A 19,896-nucleotide genomic window follows, 5' to 3' on the forward strand; every position below is an offset into this window, starting at 1 on the left:
TTGCCTCCTTTGTCATAGATTAGTTGACCATAGGTGCATGGGTTTATCTCTGGGCTTTCTATCCTGTTCCATTGATCTGTATTTCTGTTTTTGTGCCAGTATCATATTGTCTTGATTACTATAGCTTTGTAGTATAGTCTGAAGTCAGGGAGCCTGATTCCTCCAGCTCCGTTTTTTTCCATCAGGACTGCTTTGGCTATTCGGGGTCTTTTGTGTCTCCAGACAAATTTTAAGATTTTTTGTTCTAGTTCTGTAAAAAATGCCATTCGTAATTTGATACAGATTGCATTGACTCTGTAGATTGCTTTGAGTAGTATAGTCATTTTCACAATATTGATTCTTCCAATCCAAGAACATGGTATATCTCTCCATCTGTTTGTGTCATCTTTAAGTTCTTTCATCAGTGTCTTACAGTTTTCTGCATACAGGTCTTTTGTCTCCCTAGGTAGGTTTATTCCTAGGTATTCTATTCTTTGTGTTGCAATGGTAAATGAGAGTGTTTCCTCAATTTCTCTTTCAGATTTTTCATCATTAGTGTATAGGAAAGCAAGAGATTTCTGTGCATTAATTTTGTATGCTGCAACTTTACCAAATTCATTGATTAGCTCTAGTCGTTTTCTGGTGGCATTTTTAGGATTCTCTATGTATACTATCGTGTCATCTGCAAACAGTGACAGTTTTACTTCTTCTTTTCCAATTTGTATTCCTTTTATTTCTTTTTCTTCTCTGATTGCTGTGGCTAAGACTTCCAAAACTATGTTGAATAATAGTGGTGAGAGTGGACATCCTTCTCTTTTTCCTGATCTTAGAGGAAATACTTTCAGTTTTTCACCATTGAGAATGATGTTTGCTGTGGTTTTGTCATATATGGCCTTTATTATGTTGCAGTAGGTTCCCTCTATGCCCACTTGCTGGATAGTTTTTATCATACATGGGTGTTGAGTTTTGTCAAAAGCTTTTTTGCACCTATTGAGATGATCATATGGTTTTTATTCTTCAGTTTGTTAATATGGTGTATCACATTGATTGATTTGTGTATATTGAAGAATCCTTGCATCCCTGGGTTAAATCCCACTTGATCATGGTGTGTGATCCTTTTAATGTGTTGTTGAATTCTGTTTGCTAGTATTTTGTTGAGGATTTTTGCATCTATATTCATCAGTGATATTGGTCTGTAATTCTTTATATTTTTTTTGTAGTATCTTTGTCTGGTTTTGGTATCAGGGTGATGGTGGCCTCATAGAATGAGTTTGGGAGTGTTCCTGCCTCTGTAATTTTTTGGAAGAGTTTGAGAAGGATAGGTGTTAGCTCTTCTCTAAATGTTTGATAGAATTCACCTGTGAAGCCATCTGGTCCTGGACTTTTGTTTGTTGGAAGATTTTTAATCACAGTTTCAATTTCATTACTTGTGATTGGTTTGTTTGTATTTTCTGTTTCTTCCTGGTTCAGACTTGGAAGGTTATACCTTTCCAGGAATTTGTTCATTTCTTTCAGGTTGTCCATTTATTGGCATAGAGTTGCTTGTAGTAGTCTCTTAGGATGCTTTGTATTTCTGCGGTGTCTGTTGTAATTTCTCCTTTTTCATTTCTAATTTTAATGATTTGAGTCCTCTCCCTCTTTTTCTCAATGAGTCTGGCTAGTGGTTTATCAATTTTGTTTATCTTCTCAAAGAACCAGCTTTTAGTTTTATTGATCTTTGCTATTGTTTTCTTTGTTTCTATTTCATTTATTTCTGCTCTGATCTTTATGATTTCTTTCCTTCTACTAACTTTGGGTTTTGTTTGTTCTTCTTTCTCTAGTTCTTTTAGGTGTACAGTTAGATTGTTTATTTGAGATGTTTGTTGTTTCTTGAGGTAGGATTGTATTGCTATAAGCTTCCTTCTTAAAACTGCTTTTGCTGTATCCCATAAGTTTTGGATTGTCCTGTTTTCATTGTCATTTGTCTCTAGGTACTTTTTGATTTCTTCTTTGATTTCTTCAGTGATCTCTTGGTTATTTAGTAACGTATTGTTTAGCCTCCATGTGTTTGTGTCTTTTACGTTTTCTTCCCTGTAATTGATTTCTAATCTCATAGCGCTGAGGTCAGAAAGGATGCTTGATATGACTTCAATTTTCTTAAATTTGCTGAGGCTTGATTTGTGATCCAAGATATGATCAATCCTGGAGAATGTTCTGTGCACACTTGAGAAGAAAGTGTAATCTGCTGTTTTTGGATGGAATGTCCTATAAATATCAATTAAATCTATCTGGTCTGTTGTGTCATTTAAAACTTGTGTTTCATGATTAATTTTCATTTTGGATGATCTGTCCATTGGTGTAAGTGAGGTGTTAAAGTCCCCCACTATTATTGTGTTACTGTCAGTTTCCTCTTTTATAGCTGTTAGCAGTTGCCTTATGTATTGAGGTGCTCCTATGTTGGGTGCATACATATTTATAATTGTTATATCTTCTTCTTGGATTGATCCCTTGATCATTATGTAGTGTCCTTCCTTGTCTCATGTAACATTCTTTATTTTAAAGTCTCTTTTATCTGATATGAGTATTGCTACTCCAGCTTTCTTTTGATTTCCATTTACATGGAATATCTTTTTCCATCCCCTCACTTTCAGTCCGTATGTGTCCCTGGGTCTGAAGTGGGTCTCTTATAGACAGCATATAAATGGTTCTTGTTTTTGTATCCATTCAGCGAGCCTGTGTCTTTTGCTTGGAGCATTTAATCCATTCATGTTTAAGGTAATTATCAATATGTATGTTCCTATCACCATTTTCTTAATTGTTTTGGGTTTGGTTTTGTAGGTCCTTTTGTCCTCTTGTGTTTCCCACTTAGAGAAGTTCCTTTAGCATTTGTTGTAGAGCTGGTTTCGTGGTGCTGAATTCTCTTAGCTTCTGCTTGTCTGTAAAACTTTTGATTTCTCCATCAAATCTGAATGAGATGCTTGCCAGGTAGAGTAATCTTGGTTGTAATTCTTCCCTTTCATCACTTTAAATATTTCATGCCACTCCCTTCTGTCTTGTAGTTTCTGCTGAGAAATCAGCTGTTAGCCTTATGGGAGTTCCCTTGTATGTTATTTGTTGTTTTTCCCTTGCTGCTTTCAATAATTTTTCTTTGTCTTTAATTTTTGCCAATTTGATTACTGTGTGTCTCACTGTATTTCTCCTTGGGTTTATCCTGTATGGGACTCTCTGTGCTTCCTGGACTTGGGTGGCTATTTCCTTTCCCATGTTAGGGAACTTTTCGACTATAATCTCTTCAAATATTTTCTCGGGTCCTTTCTCTCTCTCTTCTCCTTCTGGGACCCCTACAATGCAAATGTTGTTGCGTTTAATGTTGTCCCGAGGTCTCTTAGGCTGTCTTCATTTCTTTTCATTCTTTTTTCTTTATTTTGTTCCACAGCAGTGAATTCCACCATTCTGTCTTCCAGGTCACTTATCCATTCTTCTGCCTCAGTTATTCTGCTATTGATTCCTTCTAGTGTATTTTTCATTTCAGTTATTGTATTGTTCATCTCTGTTTGTTTCTTCTTTAAACATTTCTTGCATCTTCTCGATCTTTGCCTCCATTCTTTTTCCAAGGTCCTGAATCATCTTCACTATTATTCTGAATTCTTTTTCTGGAAGGTTGCCTATCTCCACTTCACTTAGTTGTTTTTCTGGGGTTTTATCTTGTTCCTTCATCTGGTGCATAGCCCTCTGCCTTTTCATCTTGCCTATCTTTCTGTTAATGTCATGTTTTTATTCTTTCTTTCCTTTCTTTCTTTGGCTGCGTCGGGTCTCAGTTGTGGCATTTACAATCCTCCTTGAGTCATGCGGGATCTTTTGTTGCAGTGCATGGGATTCTCTCTAGTTGTGGTGTGCAGGCTTTTCTCTCTCTAATTGTGGTGCAGAGGCTCCAGGGTGCATAGGCTCTGTAGTTTGCAGCACTCGGGCTGTCTTGTTGAGGCGCGCGAGCTCAGTAGTTGTGGCACATGGGCTAAGTTGCCACACGGCATGTGGGATCCTAGTTCCCTGACCAGGGATCAAACCCACGTCCCCTGCAGTTGGAAGGCAGATTTTTTACCACTGGACCACCCGGGAAGTCCCTTAAGTGCTGGTTTTATTTTTAACTTAGAACTTCTGAATATGTTACAGTAATTGGGTTTTTAAAATTGAAAATCAATATCTAGGTGCATTAAACAAGATATTTTTTTAACACCTCCTACATAGCCAGTGTTGTTTTAGGCACCAGGATCAGAGAATTGAACAAAACAAAATCTTGCCCTCATGGAGCTTATATTCTAGCTTGGAGAGAGAGGAAATACATACTAGTTTAGACCATTGCAATGGGAGAAAAATAAAGCTGAGTGAACAGGAAAGGGAAGTGGGTTTGGGGGAGAAGAATGTAACTTTTAAAGAGATAGTCTGGAAAAGCTTATGGATAAGATGGCATTTGAATAGAGACCTAGAGGAAGAGGGGGAATGAATCATGAGGATACCTGGGAGAAGTGTATTTAGGCAGAGGAAATAGCAGAGCAAGAGCCATACAGACAAAGTGTAATACATGAATTCAGAGAGGTAATTGGGGAAGTAGATCAGGAAGGGCCTCTTTGGCCATTATGCGGTTTTGGACTTTAGCTTTGCAGGAGATAAGAAGCCAGGGATTCTTTTGAGCAGAAAAATAATATAATTCAACATTAGTAACAAAGAAATTTCCAAGCATCAAGACCACTAAGGCATGCACTATAGAGCTTTCTGAAACTATATTATTTAGGATTTTGGAAAATGTATAAACAGAGTCTGAAAGGCATAAATATATTAAAAAAGGGTAATAATATTTGGGATAAAATGCAACATTCTCTTTAATATTGTCTTGATATTGTTTGTGAAATTTAAAAAAGATAACGTTGAAAACTATTAGCCATTCATATGTAATTTCTTTTCATGCTTTCAAGCCAATTAAATCATCAGGGTAAATATCATTCATGAGTTCTATTTTTATACATAATACAACATGAGCATAGATGTTTTATAAAATGTCAATGGTGAAATGACTGTTGTAGTCTGAAGACAGTTTAGCTAAGGAAATAAAATGGTGCCAGCAATGTGGAAACCTGTGTCTGATGCTGGAGCCCTTCCACATTTTTTTGCCTTTTTTTCCCCTATACTCTGACATTGACTTGACAGGAGCTTTCTAAACAATCTCCTATTGGTTCTCAGTGAGTTTAGTTCATATTCTGACCATTGTGAACACACTCTACAACTTAAAAATACTTAAGCCCAACTTCACAATACTGAAAATTAGTTGGATAGAATTACCACTGATTACCAAGTTAATTTTCTGTCTCATGGAATCATGTTACAGATGGATAGATTTATACTACTAATAAAAACATCTTTCTGGATTGCAAAAAAGAATGTGGAAAGTTTTCACAACTACTTTGATGGTGGGAGGTAGTGGGGGAAAGAAAGAGTGTGAGCTCGTCTTTTAAAAGTGATAATGACTTTTAATTTAATTTTGCTAAAACACTTTGCCTCAGAGCTTAGCCCTATAGATATTGGGTTTCTCCTTGGAGTAGGTTTAGAGAAGTAGCACAGTACTTATTCTAGCCCTGATGGTTTCTTCATTCTCAGGAAAGTCTCTTTCTCCTCTAGACCATTATTTCCTCAAATATAAAATGAAAAAAATTGATGCTAAGTTTCTTTCTTGATCTAAAACTATATGAAATATCTGCAAATTTTGAGAAAGCCAAATATTTTTTGAGAGGAAGGAGAAATTTTATAAATAAGAGTATTATATGAAATTACTTATAGTTTGCTGCTACTATGAGAGTAAGATAATAACCACACCAGTGTATTCTAAAGAAATATACTAAAGGAAATACCTTGCATCCATTGAAGAGAAATTGTGGCTTTTAGATTTCTGCCTCAGGAGTGACAGATTCAGAAGAGACAAAAGCTACATAGCTCTGTTTTTTCCCAGGCCAGGCCTGGTACGTACCAGCAGGTGGTAGTTACAAGCACTGCTGCATGCTGGGAAGGCAACCTTCCCCTGCCCTCCACAGACCACCCACCCTAGGATGGAATGTGTTCCAGACTCAGGTAAGCCAGGTGTGCAATAGACAGCGGACGGGGGGAAGGGAGGATGTTGCTTGCACACCTTTCCTACAGGACAGGCCCCTCAACTTGCAGTGTGCCCTTGGCCCAGCAGCTGTGTTAGAAGGAAGTGCAAACTCAAGTGTTAGTCTATAAGCGTATATCAGAACTCTAGGTGTGCATTTCATCTACTAAGTGTCCCAAAAGAGCAGGCTGTTAACGAGTTACTTTACCTCTGGCAAGTAACAGTGATACCCAACTAGACAAAAGACAACAGTGCAGAGTACTGCTCTGAATAGAATATCCTTTACAGTGTAGATACCTTCTCCTTAAAGTTTCTCTTTATCAAATCTCATTCTTGAAGACTAGAAAGAACCTTTTGTCTAACTGAAGATAAACCCCTTCATACTTTAATTCAGTCAATTTTGAAATTCTTTCTTAGATGAAACATCAGTTTCCTATTTAAAACATTGTGGTAAAAGGATTTTAAACCAGCAAAAGAAAAATCTATATAGAAGGGTGAGGAGAATTTCTGTGACCGTTTGAATAAAATAATGTCCTTATGAGACAAAGACTTCACCAAAGGTTACAAGCAAAAGAAAACTCTATTCTCAGCAGTGAAAGGATCAATATTAAATAAGGAGATTAGAGAGAAAAAAACAAATTTGGGGCAAAAATATGATGAGGTGAGGGGCTTAGACTGTTGGAAAATAGGAAACCACAGTGAGAAAATAAAAGACTGTTCAGTACAGTGAGGGACTTTAGACTGAGGTCTGAGGTCCCAGGGTTCACCATGGCAAGCTTGGCTCCTGCAGGCCACAAGTGTTCTTCGTATAATTGCCAGATGGTTAGAGAATTTTTTCAATTTCTGTTTACTTTATTAAAAATTGCCAAAATGGTGTTTCTAAAATTAAGCAGAAAGCCCCAATGAAATAGAAAAATCAAAAGTTGTCAGTTGTGGACAGAGAAAATAAGAAAAGTGTAAAAATATATCTGATTTACTTTACATTGAGCTTATTTTGGGGGGGCTGATGAAGAAGTAACATTTGGTCCTTCAACCACATTTATGGTTTCTGAATAATAAGTTTAGTATATTTCACCCATAATTATTCCAACAACCTTTAAATAAAATATTTTCATGCCCTTTGGTCAAGAATAAAGTTCAAATTAATTAAGAGCTTTTTTTTTTTGCGGTACGCGGGCCTTTCACTGTTGTGGCCTCTTCCGTTGCAGAGCACAGGCTCCGGATGCACAGGCTCCGGACGCACAGGCTCAGCAGCCACGGCCCACGGGCCCAGCCGCTCCACGGCATGTGGGATCCTCCTGGACCGGGACATGAACCCGTGTCCCCCGCATCGGCAGGCGGACTCTCAACCACTGCGCCACCAGGGAAGCCCTAATTAAGAGCTTTTAATGGAAGAGACATCAGAAAGGCAATGTTTGGCCCATGATCAGTTTTCACCTCCCTCCAATTGAGACAGTTGCTCCAGAATCCTCAGTAGAAGAGATGGCCAGTGGGAGGAAGTCAGTGTGGGGTAAGAGAAAGCACATGGGCTTCAGAGTCTGATAAACTCAAGTTCAAGTCCCAGCTCTTCTATTAACTAGCTGTGAAACTTGGACATGTTGCTTGATATCTCTGAACTTTGATATGTTAATCTGCAAAAATTAAATGTAATGGTATAAAGAAAGTGCTTAAGTATCTGGCATAGAAGAAAAACTTGATAAATGTTAGTTTTCATCCTTTTTTCTTTGCCCCCCCCTCAAATAAGTGAGGCTCATAATTTAGCTTTTTTTTTGATATCTTAAGGTTGTCATTTTGAGCATAAACTGTTATACTGATTTGTAGTAAATAATAATTTCAGTGCAAATAAAGATGAGTGAGTCCAGTAAAAATAACATGTCTCACATTGCAGTGCCTTTAGCATTCTTATATCTGTTTTTTCTTATGCTTCCAGAATTAGTGTTACATTTTGCTACTGCCTACCTCTAAAATAGCTACCACTCCTCTCTTTTATATTGTTCTTTCTGTTCTACTATAAACCAGTAAACCACAGCTTTCTACACTTATTTGTAAAATCAAAGTATACAGGGTCTAAATGACCCTTAGAATAAGCGGAGCATCACTTTATTCCTTTGACCATGGATGTAGTAGATATTCAAATGTTAGATGAGCAGGTGATTAAATAAATGACACTAATTTGGGTATCTCAGAAGTCTTTAATGTCTTTGTGATTCTCAACTATATTCTTAAAGGATGCAATTATTGGATAAAATACTTCTAGAGAAGTGAAAGATTGCTAAATGCACATGTATAGTGTTTTATTTGAAATACTTAATATCAGTACAAGGTTTTTGAAAAGAAAGGAATATGAAAATCTGTGATGTATGAAGAACCCTGACATTACCCAGAAATGTGTTTCTCATATTCTTTCTGTAGTTTGTAAAAGAAAAAGAAACTTGTGTCTTTAGGTGATTTATTGAGTTAATTTTTAGATGTGGCCAATTGAACACACAAGTTACATTCTCTCTCTCTGAAGGCCCCCACTAATATTATAGTAAATAGATAAACAGATAAAGTTCTAACCCCTCAAAGACAGAGAGAATGGGAAGGAAAGTAAAGCAAGTATGTTTTAATCTGGAAAGCAGATGATTGAAAAACAGTTGCCTAAAAGCTAAAACCTCAATTAGCAGGAGGTCTTCCTACCGGAAGAAAACCTGTGCCACATAACCCCAGAAGGCTCAAAAATTAGAGTTCCCAAGTATCTCAGAAAATGAGGGTACAAGTAGGGCTGGAAAGAGGAGGATTGGTTGAAAGTCTAAATAAGAGGCAGTTCAGATGCCCTAGATCCCATCTGCTACATGTACAGCCAAGTGAATGCCCCTCCCCAAACACTGGCAGAAGACAAGAGGTTGAACCAAAGTTACTCAGGACATGGGGCCACCAGGTACAGCCATATGGAAATCATACAAAAACAAAATGATTAAGTGAAAATCTGTTCCTTAAACACTGAGACACTCAGCCCCTTCTTCTATGAACCTCTGAGAAAATGAGCAGGCCATGTCATATATTCTAGGCTTAGAGGGCATAGGATTCCATTCTTGTGACACTAACTGTCCCAGGAGAATAGACCTATAAATATTGACAGTTGGGATTCCCCAGCAGGGTCTCTGCTTAGTCATTCAAATTGGAGCCCCTCATGCTGACTTTGTATCCAGCTTGTGATTAGATCTAGATTGTGAAACACTGAAATCCATCTATGCATTAATCTTAAGTATGAACAGAAATCTCCAGATTACCACATATTTAAGGAAAGCCTACAACCTGAAATACAAAGAAAGAACTCAGAGGAAACAAAGACCATGCAGGATACAAAAGAATATCTTTAAAAATTAGAATTTCACAGAGATGAGAAAATATTGCAGCCATGAAGCAAAAACAAAGTACTGTAAAAACAAAACAGGGAGCCCAAAAGAACTCCTGAAAATTAAAAATACAATTGATGAAATGAAAAATTCAGCAGAAGGACTGGAAAATAAAGTTAAGGAAATTGCCTAAGAAGTAGGACAAAGTAAAAAGATATGAAAAGCAGAAGAAAAAAATACAAGAAAATTCAAGACTCAGTTCAGGACCAAAATCCAACAGAGAAAATAAATGAGAGGAAATTAGCAAAGAAGTAATACAAGAGATATCTTCAGAAGTGAAACACATGACTTTCAGATTGAAAAGACCACTGAGTTTTTGAACAAAAAGTGAAGGAAGACCTATACCATGACAGAAGAAATCAGGGGTAAGAAGTGCCGAAAAGTTTCCAGAGAGGACAAGATAGGACATGTACAAAAACGTTAGGAATTAATTGGACTTATGAAGAACAGTACTTAAAGTAGGAAACAATGGGACAGTCCTTAAAAACTCTGAAAGAGGGACTGCCCTGGTGGCGCAGTGGTTAAGAATCTGCCTGCCAATGCAGGGTTTGAGCCCTGGTCCGGGAAGATCCCACATGCCACGGAGCAACTAAGCCTGTGTGCCACAACTACTGAGCCTGCGCTCTAGAGCCCACGAGCCACAACTACTGAGCCTGCGCACCTAGAGCCCATGCTCCACAGCAAGAGAAGCCACCGCAGTGAGAAGCCCACGCACCACAACGAAGAGTAGCCCCCACTCGCCGCAACTAGAGAAAGCCCACGCACAGCAATGAAGACCCAACGCAGCCAAAAATAAATGAATAAATAAATAAATTTATTTAAAACAAAAAACTCTGAAAGAAAATTAGTTCCAACCAATATTAGTTCCAACCAAGAATTCTATATCCATCCAAACTATCAGTCAAGTATAAGGATGAAATAAATATACTTTCAGACTTACAAGGTCTCAAAATTTTTCTTCCCAAGCACCCTTTCTTTGGAAGTTGTTTGGAATCCAGGAAATAAAGGAATCTAACTTGGGGTTGAGGGGTGGGGGTGGAAGGAATTCTTAGGATGAAGATGAAGGGCATCTCAAAATGAGAACTGTGTAGCATGCCTAGAGAGCAACCAGTCCAGATTACAGCAGGAGGAGGGCGGTTTCAGGACAATTGTCTCCATTGGAGGGAGAAAAAGAATCAACAATCCCTGATGTGTTTGAACTTGAGAGGAAATTTCATTTTAACCAGAAAGATTGACAATGAACTAGTGATACATACATAAGAAATTCAACATCTGAGTGAAACCAAAAATTTGTACAAGAAAGTAAAGGTAATCATTTACTAAATAGCTTAACTGTGAATAATATTTGTATAGTCATACTAGAAGAAACAATATTTTGCTGTCGGTAGTGCTGTGGACCAGATGTTCTGATTCTCCCCCTCTTACCAAGTACATAGTAGAATGACGTTTCTTGTCTTCCTTGTGGTTGAATTGGACTATGTGATTTGTTTTGGCCAATAAGTTGTTAGCAAAAATGATGTGTCATTTCCAGGCAGCTCATTTAATGTTGACACAAGACCCTCCAGAGATATTTTTTGCTCTCTGCCACTGTGACCTACAGTCCTCTGTACTGTTCAATACACTAGCCACTATTTAAATTAAAATTAACTAAAATTAAAAATTCAGTCCCATGTCACACTAACTACATTCGAAGTACTCGTTATCCACATGTGACAAGTGCAGATGTAGAACAGTATAGATTGAAACATTTCAGTCATTTTAGAAAGTTCTGTTGGGCATTGTTGCTCTAAATGATGGTTGCTTTGTCACCTAGACTCTGAAGTAAGGACAACAGGAGCCCCAGCCAGTCTCAGATGAACATGTCATTTGAATGAAAAATAAAGCTTTATTGTTTGAAACCACTGAAAGTTTTGAGGAATTTTTCACTGCAGCATAACCTAGCTTATCCTGACTTATACAGAAATCCTTGATTCAAACTCAGCTCCTAATACCACCTTCTGTATTGGGATAGGCTAGATTATGCTAGTCACAGCTTGAAGAAGCTCTGTGACTGTTTTATAGAGTTTCAAAGGGAACTTCCATCAGCACATACTGCAGAAAGATTCTACTGTAATTACTTTGGCTTAGGAATTGCTCAGTGGTTAGAGATGGTCAACAGTCTTAAACAAGGCTATTCTCAGAAAAGTAACTTTCATGGAATGTCTAAATGAACAACTATAAACAATGGAGGGAATATTTGCTTGTGTTTATGAAGATCTTCCTTTTGAATCCTAGTGATCATTTATTCCTCTATCTTTTGATAGAACTGGTGCAGATAAAGAATGAGAATGAGGCAAAGACTAGTTGTTACTAAGTAAGTGCATTTGTGAAGTTATTAGTAATAATTTACCAAGTGATTTCCCATTCGTCATCTTATTTGAACTTCATGGTAGTCCTAGCAGGTAGACAGATACAGAACCCAAAGCTTGGAAATGTGAAGTATTTACATACAGTCATGTGACGTGCTGGAGGAGGAACTGGAACTTAATTACAGTGCTATCTGATTCCAAGTCCAAACTTCCTTTCTCCCCACCTTTAGCTTCTTGTTTCTGCCCCTTTCTTGGTAGTGAGGCCTTCAGGAGCCCCTCTTCTCCGTGGGCAGAGTGAACCCTTATGTAGCCAGTATCACATACCAAGGCACAGAGCTCCCAGCCTGATAATTATGTATCTAGCCACTGTACTTCTACAAGAGCTGTACTTCTCTGCAAGAGCTGATGTTCACACACAGTAGTATTTACTCCTGGTAATAGTAGGAATCACAGTAAGAGTAGCAGTTATAGTAGCAGATGACACTTTTGTAGGACTTACCTATGTGCCAAACATTGTTCTAAGAATTTACATATGTTGATTCATTAGATACTAAGATTATCCTCATTTAACAGTTGAGGAAACTGAGACACAGAAAGGTTAAGGAACATGTCTAAGATCACGTATAGCTGCAAGGCCAGAACCCAAGCCCAGGTTCTGACTCCTTGTCCAGCTTTTAACGGGCATATTACTTCCTGTAAACCATAAATAAACAGCTCAATATGACCCTATGTATTAGGCAAAAAACTATTTTACCATTTTGTAATAAGAAATGCAAATTTTTTCCTAAGAGAGGAATTTAGATTAGATATTTTAAAAATTCACTTTAACAAGAAACAGTGCTGTCGGTTTACCAACTGGTTTGTTTTCTGAGTTTATACAAATTTGTAATATACTTTATTCAATTGAATAACTAATATTTATTGAGTGCTTATTATGCACCTAGGCACAAGCTAAGCATTTTATGTTATTAGCTCATTTAATCCTCACAAGAACCCTATGTTATAGGTAATGTCATTATCCGTGTTTTATAAATGAGAAAATTGAAGCTTGGAAGTAACAACCTACCCAAGGTCACCCAGCTAGCGGGCGCAAAGCTGAGATTTGAACTTGACAATCTGACCTTAGAACCAATACTCAAACATTCAGATGGCACCTCTATAATTTCAAAATTATTTATGATTCCAGAAAATTTCCATATCATCTCTGTTCATTTTTGGTGGTTTTATTGAAACACAATTACTGTATTTTTTTTCTATCTAGGTTTATGTTCCAGATGAAAATAATGCTATTTTGGGAAGAAATACAAATAAGCAAGTTTTCGAAGGCTTGACAACTGGACTTCTCAAAGTCAGTGCTGTGGTTTTTGGCTGCCTGATTGCCAATCGACCAGATGGAAACAGCCAGCCAATTACACCAAAAATATCAACACAGGAAATGAAAAGCAAACCCTCACAAGGTGATGCTTTTAACAGTCGAGTTCAGGACCTCATCAGGTAAATTTCTAGATTTCTTAAAACTGTCTTTTTTGTTAAAAAATATATATTAAAATAATTTAAGTCTCAGGGCCCAATGTGATGGCAATCTTTCTCACACCATCCACAAATTCCTAATACAAAATATACCACATTTTGTAGAGAGAAGGAAAATCCTATTAATGAAAAGCATTACAGTTAGAGCTCATTTGTCTTTCTTGGTATTTAGATATTTGATATTAGAATAGGTAGTGTCCAAGCTTTTTATAACTTTTTTGCTGTCAACTCCTTCCAACTCAAAGAATTTCTAAGAATTTCCCTATCTCAGGTCATCTCTGGTTATAAATTTGGTTCAGATTTAAAACAGTAATAATAGCTATCATTTATGGAGCACCCATTATGTGTAAGGTACTGTAGTAGAGGCTTTACAGCCCTATAAGTGTAGGATTTCTAATACAGACTTTGTAGGTAAGGAAATTGCTCAGTGAGGTTAAGTGCTTTGCCCAAGGTTATGTACTGAGTAAGTTTAAAAGTTAAGTAGGAGAGTTGAGACTGGAACTCAGGTCTAGCTGTACTCCCAACAGCTGTATGTTTTCCACTACACAAATGTGGCAATTCCTAACACCTGTTCAAGGTCAACCCTGCTTCCTTCCAAGGTCCACCTTCTCTCCTGGGAAATTTATTCCTACTTTGACATCTGAATTCTTTTTCCCTCATGAATCTGGAATCAGGTAGGACATTTAATTTCCCAACAGGGTTCCATCTGGTGTTAATCAATTACCTGTCCCACCTATCAGAAACTCCTCTGTGATCTGCACTGATCTCTGACTTCCAAAACCCATGCAATTTGTTACTCTCTGAAGCTTATAGTAGGTTCATAGGAGAAAGAGAATGCCCTCTTCTGCATTTGCTTCTTTCACAGTTCATAAATTTTACACTGGTCTCTTGTAGTGCTTTCTTGAAAACAGTTGTTTCATTCAGTATCTTTCTTACCCTTGATTACTTTGCTAACTTGTCCCTTCCATCTGCCTGCCCTCTTTCCCCAGGCATATTTATTGCCAGAGAGTACTAGGCCCTTTGGGTCCACAACCATTTATCATACAGCACTTGACTTTGACCCTCCCTGGCCTTTCTCTCAGTTGCTTGATCCCATTCAATTTCCCCATGTCCTTCTGGTCATTGTAGAACCTGGCCCTCTTTGCTGATGAATGCCATTCAGCCCCAGCATTCTCCCTTGGGCTACTCTGTGATGCAGCAACCCTGCATTCTTGTCATCCAGACAGCTTAGCCACATGCCTCAGCTGTGATGAGGCAGAAGGTCCAGCCAAGTGCTTCAATGCAATTCTGGTGGGCCTTCCGGGAGAAAGTACCTACATTTTTACATATATTATTATAGTTACCAGATCCTTTGTAAAAAGAAGAAGGTTATTGGGGAAAAAAAATAACAGTGGTAATTTGCCAAATAACTCATGTAGCTTAAAAAGGGTGATTGACAATTATAGTACTTCAGTACAAAACCATGCCACTCTTTATCTGACTTGAACCACTTTTGTTAAATATTGTTTTCTTGTAGATAATGCATTGCAGGCTGGTTTGATGATCCCTATATGTAGAACCACAAACCTTATCTCAGATCTTCTCAATGAAGCAAACAGAACATGTTTAACTACTTTTATGCTTTCTTTCTCACCTTCTCAAATATGAAGTGACAGGAAATCTCACACCACTCCCTGCTACAACCTGTGCATTTTTTGTCAGTTTATATCTCTAGCATTGTAAAGTTGTGAGGAAAGCATTCCAACACAGTCTTTGGCACTATTCTCTGACCTGTACCCCTAAGGCAGAGCTGGAGCAGGGCACATCACCCTGACATATGTCCCTGTTCTCTCCTTATCTGGCATAGAAGAGGCAAGAGGGTGTCTAACCAAGATGAGGTAATAACAGTGTTTATTCTCATTATTTTACATAGTTTAGTCAAGTTTCTAGATCTAAGGGATCCTCTAATATTTATCACCTCAAAATATGATCACTTGTGCTCACTTTGTGCCAGACACTTCACAAGGTCCTGGGATAAAAAAAAAAAAAAAATTTAAAGAAAATCCTTTAACAGAATATCCAGATAATATCTTTCGGCTATCAAACATCAGAATTCTTTTTTCTGTAAGATGCAAATATTGTCTGTGTCAAATGTTTAGCATAGTTCTAGGAAAGCAGTATTGTGTGTAGGGTAGAAGCAGATTGCAATTTGAAAAAAACACTGGTTTGAAATTTGCTCAGGAAATGCATCAACCCTGAAGCTCTGCAATTCTGTTTTTTCCCAGCTTTACTGAGATATGGGTGACATATAACATTGTGTAAGTTTAAGTTATACAACGTGATGATTTGATACACATATATATTGCAAAATGATTGCCACAGTAACGTTCATTAACACTTCCCATCAGCTTACATAATTACCGTGTGTGTGTGTGTTTCGAAACATTTAAGAGCCACTCTCTTAGCAACTTTCAAGTATGTAATACAGTATTGTTATTTTTAGTCACCATGTTGTACGTTACATCCCCAGAACTTATTCATCTTATAAATGGAAGTTTGTACCCTTTGACCAACATCTCCCCCTTTCCCCGACCCTCCACCCCAGCCTCTGGCAACCACCATTCTACTCTGTTTCTGTGAGTTCAGCTCTTTTAGTTTCCACATGTAAGTGAGAACATACAGGATTTATCCTTTACTGTCTGACTTATTTCACTTAGCATAGTGCCTTATATGGCCACCCATATTGTCACAAATTGCAGGATTTCCTTATTTTTTATGGCTGAATAATATTTCATTGTGTGTGTGTGTGTGTGTGTGTGTGTGTGTGTGTGTGTGTGTGTGTGTGTGTGTATTTACCACTTTTCTTTATCCATTCATCTGTTGATGGACACTTTGTTTCCATGTGTTGGCTATTCTGGATAATGCTGCAGTGAACATGGGAATGCAAGTATCTCTTCAAGATAATGATTCACTTCCTTCAGATATATACCCAGAAGTGGAATTGATAGATCATATGGTGGTTCTGTTTTTAATCTTTTGAAGAACCGCCATACTGTTTTTCATAGTGGCTTTACAAATATACTTTCCCCACGAACAGCGTACAAAGGTTCACTTTTCTCTCCACATCCTTGCCAATGTTGTCTCTTAGTTTGGGGGGCTTTTTAGTTTTGTGATTTTGTTTTTGATAATAGCCATTCTAACAGGTGTGAGGTGGTATCTCGTTGTGGTTTTAATTTGCATATCCCTGGTGATTAGTGATGTTGAACATCTTTTCCTATACCTATTGGCCATTTGTATATGTTCTTTGGAAAACTGTCTATTCAGGTCCTTTGCCCATTTTTTAATTGGATTATTTGTGGTTCTACCATTGAATTGTAGGAGTTCCTTATTTTTTCGAATATTAACCCCTTATCCAGTATATGGTTTGCAAATATTTTCTCCTGTTCTGCAGGTCGCCTTTTCATTTTTTTGATTGTTTCTTTTGATGTGCAGAAGTTTTTAAGTTTGAAGGAGTCCCACTTGTTTATTTTGCTTCAGTTGCTTGTGCTTTTGGTGTCATATCCAAAAAAATATTGCCAAGACCAATGTCAAGTTTTTTCCTCTATGCTTTCTTCTAGGAGTTTCATGGTTTCAGGTCTTACATTTAAATCTTTCATACATTTTGAGTTCTTTTTTTGGGAATGGTGTAAGATAGGGGTCCAGTTTCATTCTTCTGCATGTAGTTATCTGATTTTCCCAGCACTGTTTATTGAAGAGAGTATCCTTTCCCCAGTGAGTATCCTTGGCTCCTTTGTCAAATATTCATAGACCAGATATGCATGGGTTTATTTCTGGGCTCTCAATTCTGTTCCATTGGTCTACATGTCTCTTTTTATGCCAGTACCATACTATTTGGATTGTTGTAGCTTTGTAATATAGATTGAAATCAGGAAATGTAATACCTCCCGCTTTGTTGTTCTTTCACAGGATTCCTTTGGCTATTCATGGTCTTTTGCTGAAGCACAATTCTTTTCATCATGTTCAATTAGAAATTTATATCTGTCTCTCAAAACAGGGAAATCAAACTTTGCAACCTAGAGGCAAATAGATAGTCCAAGTCACTGATACCAGCCTTTTGGAATCAAAAATTAGTAAACATAAGGCATCTATTCAAGGAGAAGTCATAAAACTGTACTTTAGCCAAGCACTTTCCTAGCTGCTAGGATGTACTACAGGCACCTCAGGCTCCACAAGTTCAAAACTGGACACCTTATCTTTCCACCCAAAGGAGATACTTTTCCTGTGTCTTCTGTCCTTATCTGTAGCACCAGTATCCCATTCAGTTACTTAAGCCAGCATTCTGAGCATTGTCAAAAACTCTTCACAATCCTTTACCAAACCAACATCCAATTAAGTCTTTAGTACCTATTGATTCTACCTTGTAAATATCTCAGATTTACCTTTGCTCCATTGCTACTTCTTTAAGAGTGCAGTCTCTCTTGTAATAGCAGATAGCTTGCCTCTGCCTCTCTCCCCATTCTCCTTTTTAAAATAACTTGTTTCCTAATTATAAAATTAATATGTGCTCAGTGAGAAAAACGATTTGAAAAACACAGAAAAGCACAATGGATTTTGTTGAATACACAAAAATTATCTTTAATCCCACCTCCCAAAGATAATCATTGGTTTTGTTTTGGTTTTGGTACATATATATGTGGTTATTTTATGAAAAAAACTGTAATACTTATACACATTGTTTGGTCATACTTTTTTTTAAGTGCTTTTTTCCAAATCAACAGAAACTTGCAAATGAATTTTTACTGGCTTTCCAAGTATTTAATTATGTAGCCATGATTTGCTTTAGGTAATCTATTATTGCTTACATAGGTTTATTCCAGTATTTTACTCTTACAGATAATACTGTAAAGAACATCTTTCCCTACAATTGATTATTGTCTTCTATTAAACATTGAGAAGTATAATTTGGGGGGTCAAAGAATATGCATTAAGGATTTTGATCCATATTGCCAAATTGTCCTACATAAAGATTACATATGAGTACGTCCTTGTACCCTCAGCCTAGACACTGTCGGATATCATCATTCTTCTGAGTCCTAGCCAAACTGAGAGGCGAAAATATTTCATTTTTTGTATTAGTAGTTACATTGAACATTTTTTAATGTTCACTGGCCATTTTAATTATTTTGTGAGTTGCCTGTTCATGTACTTTGCCCATTTTTCTATTGGAGGTGTTGACTTTTTTAATTGTAAAAGCTCTTTATGTATTAAAATCATTAGGCACATGCATAGAGGGGCAACCATACGAAAGATAGCAAGAGGGTAGCCATCTGGAAGCCAAAAAGAGAGGCCTCAGAAGAATCCAACCCTGCTGGCACCTTGATCTTGGATTTTCTTGGCTTCCAGAACTTTGCTGAGATATGGATGGAATGTGCTAAAGAACAGCCGACTGTCTTGTACTATGAAATGGAGTCCAGTGCTGTAGATGATGCTCCTGTTTGTCAGGATCAGTGTTGATTCCCTGTGATAATCCTCTGTTTACAAGGTCTTAGTTCATTACTTTTGATCAGATTCTGTCATCAAACAGATGGCCTCACAAGAAAGCCAGATAGTAACTATCCATAGACAAGAAACCATTGTGAAAACTCAGAATGCAGGAGGTAGATGAGACTGAAGCATCTCCCCCCAGACCTCAGAGATCAAGAAGTACCACATTAGAAGAGTAAGAGGAGCAGCTACACTCTGACCACAACAGCCCTCCCACAGGCCAGCACAACACTGCATGAGCCCCCATCCTCCCACAAGCCTGTGGTTTCTCCAGTGGGAAGAGGGAGCCCAAATGGACATCCAGCTCTCCCAGCATTGTGGGACACTTCCACTTGGGTCTCACCTCACCGGGATTGCTGGGGGAATCTGCAGAGCTTGACCACTGGTGATCAAGTAGAAAGGTGTGGAGGGGCTGACAGCAGTCAGCACTCAGATCTTGGTGGACTGTATTGCTGCTTGCAGTGGTGCCCAAGAAGAGATCCCAGGCAGCAGCTCTGCCCATCTGTGGAACTGAGCCTGTACCCCATCTGGCCACGGAGCTCAGTTGGCAGTTCTGCTGATTTGGGTCCCCAGTCCCCAGACTGTACTGGCTGTAGAGCTTGTTTTACCACACAACCTGGGAAGGAAAGCAAAGTATCATCCTTGCCCTCTAGCTCAGCATCGCCTTTATTCTGACCATCTAGGAAGGCCAGCTGGGGAAGCCAGGCAGCCGCAAAGCCCAAACTACAGCCCTTCTTAGGCAGGGAACCAAGCCAACAGAACTACCCAACTGTTGAGCTTAGCCTCTGACCCCACATAACCAGGAAGACTGAACAGTAACCCTGGGCAGTCTTAGAGCCCAGCTATTGTCCCACTCAACTACAGAGCATAGCCTGCATCCTCACCCCACAATGGAGCCCAGACAAAGACTCTCCCAACCACAGAGACAGTTTCTTTACCCACCCAACTATGAGATATAAATGGAGGCCCCTCCCAGCCAGAGAGGCCAGCCAGTGACCTTGCT

The 19,896-nt window shown here is 38.2% G+C and overlaps 1 protein-coding gene across 4 annotated transcripts in view; it reads left to right on the top strand.

Moving 5' to 3' along the window:
- The window catches only part of SCAPER (S-phase cyclin A associated protein in the ER), a 493,982-nt gene that overhangs the window by 396,124 nt on the left and 77,962 nt on the right, over positions 1-19,896 (top strand). For all 4 annotated transcript variants that reach the window (XM_073801292.1, XM_019950258.2, XM_019950268.3 and 1 more), the window contains one exon: positions 13,102-13,334. In XM_073801292.1, the coding sequence (XP_073657393.1) occupies positions 13,102-13,334 (233 nt within the window). The remainder of the gene's footprint in view (positions 1-13,101; positions 13,335-19,896) is intronic.

Source organism: Tursiops truncatus, chromosome 2 (assembly GCF_011762595.2).
Source record: "Tursiops truncatus isolate mTurTru1 chromosome 2, mTurTru1.mat.Y, whole genome shotgun sequence".
In the NCBI taxonomy this organism is placed as follows: domain Eukaryota; kingdom Metazoa; phylum Chordata; class Mammalia; order Artiodactyla; family Delphinidae; genus Tursiops; species Tursiops truncatus.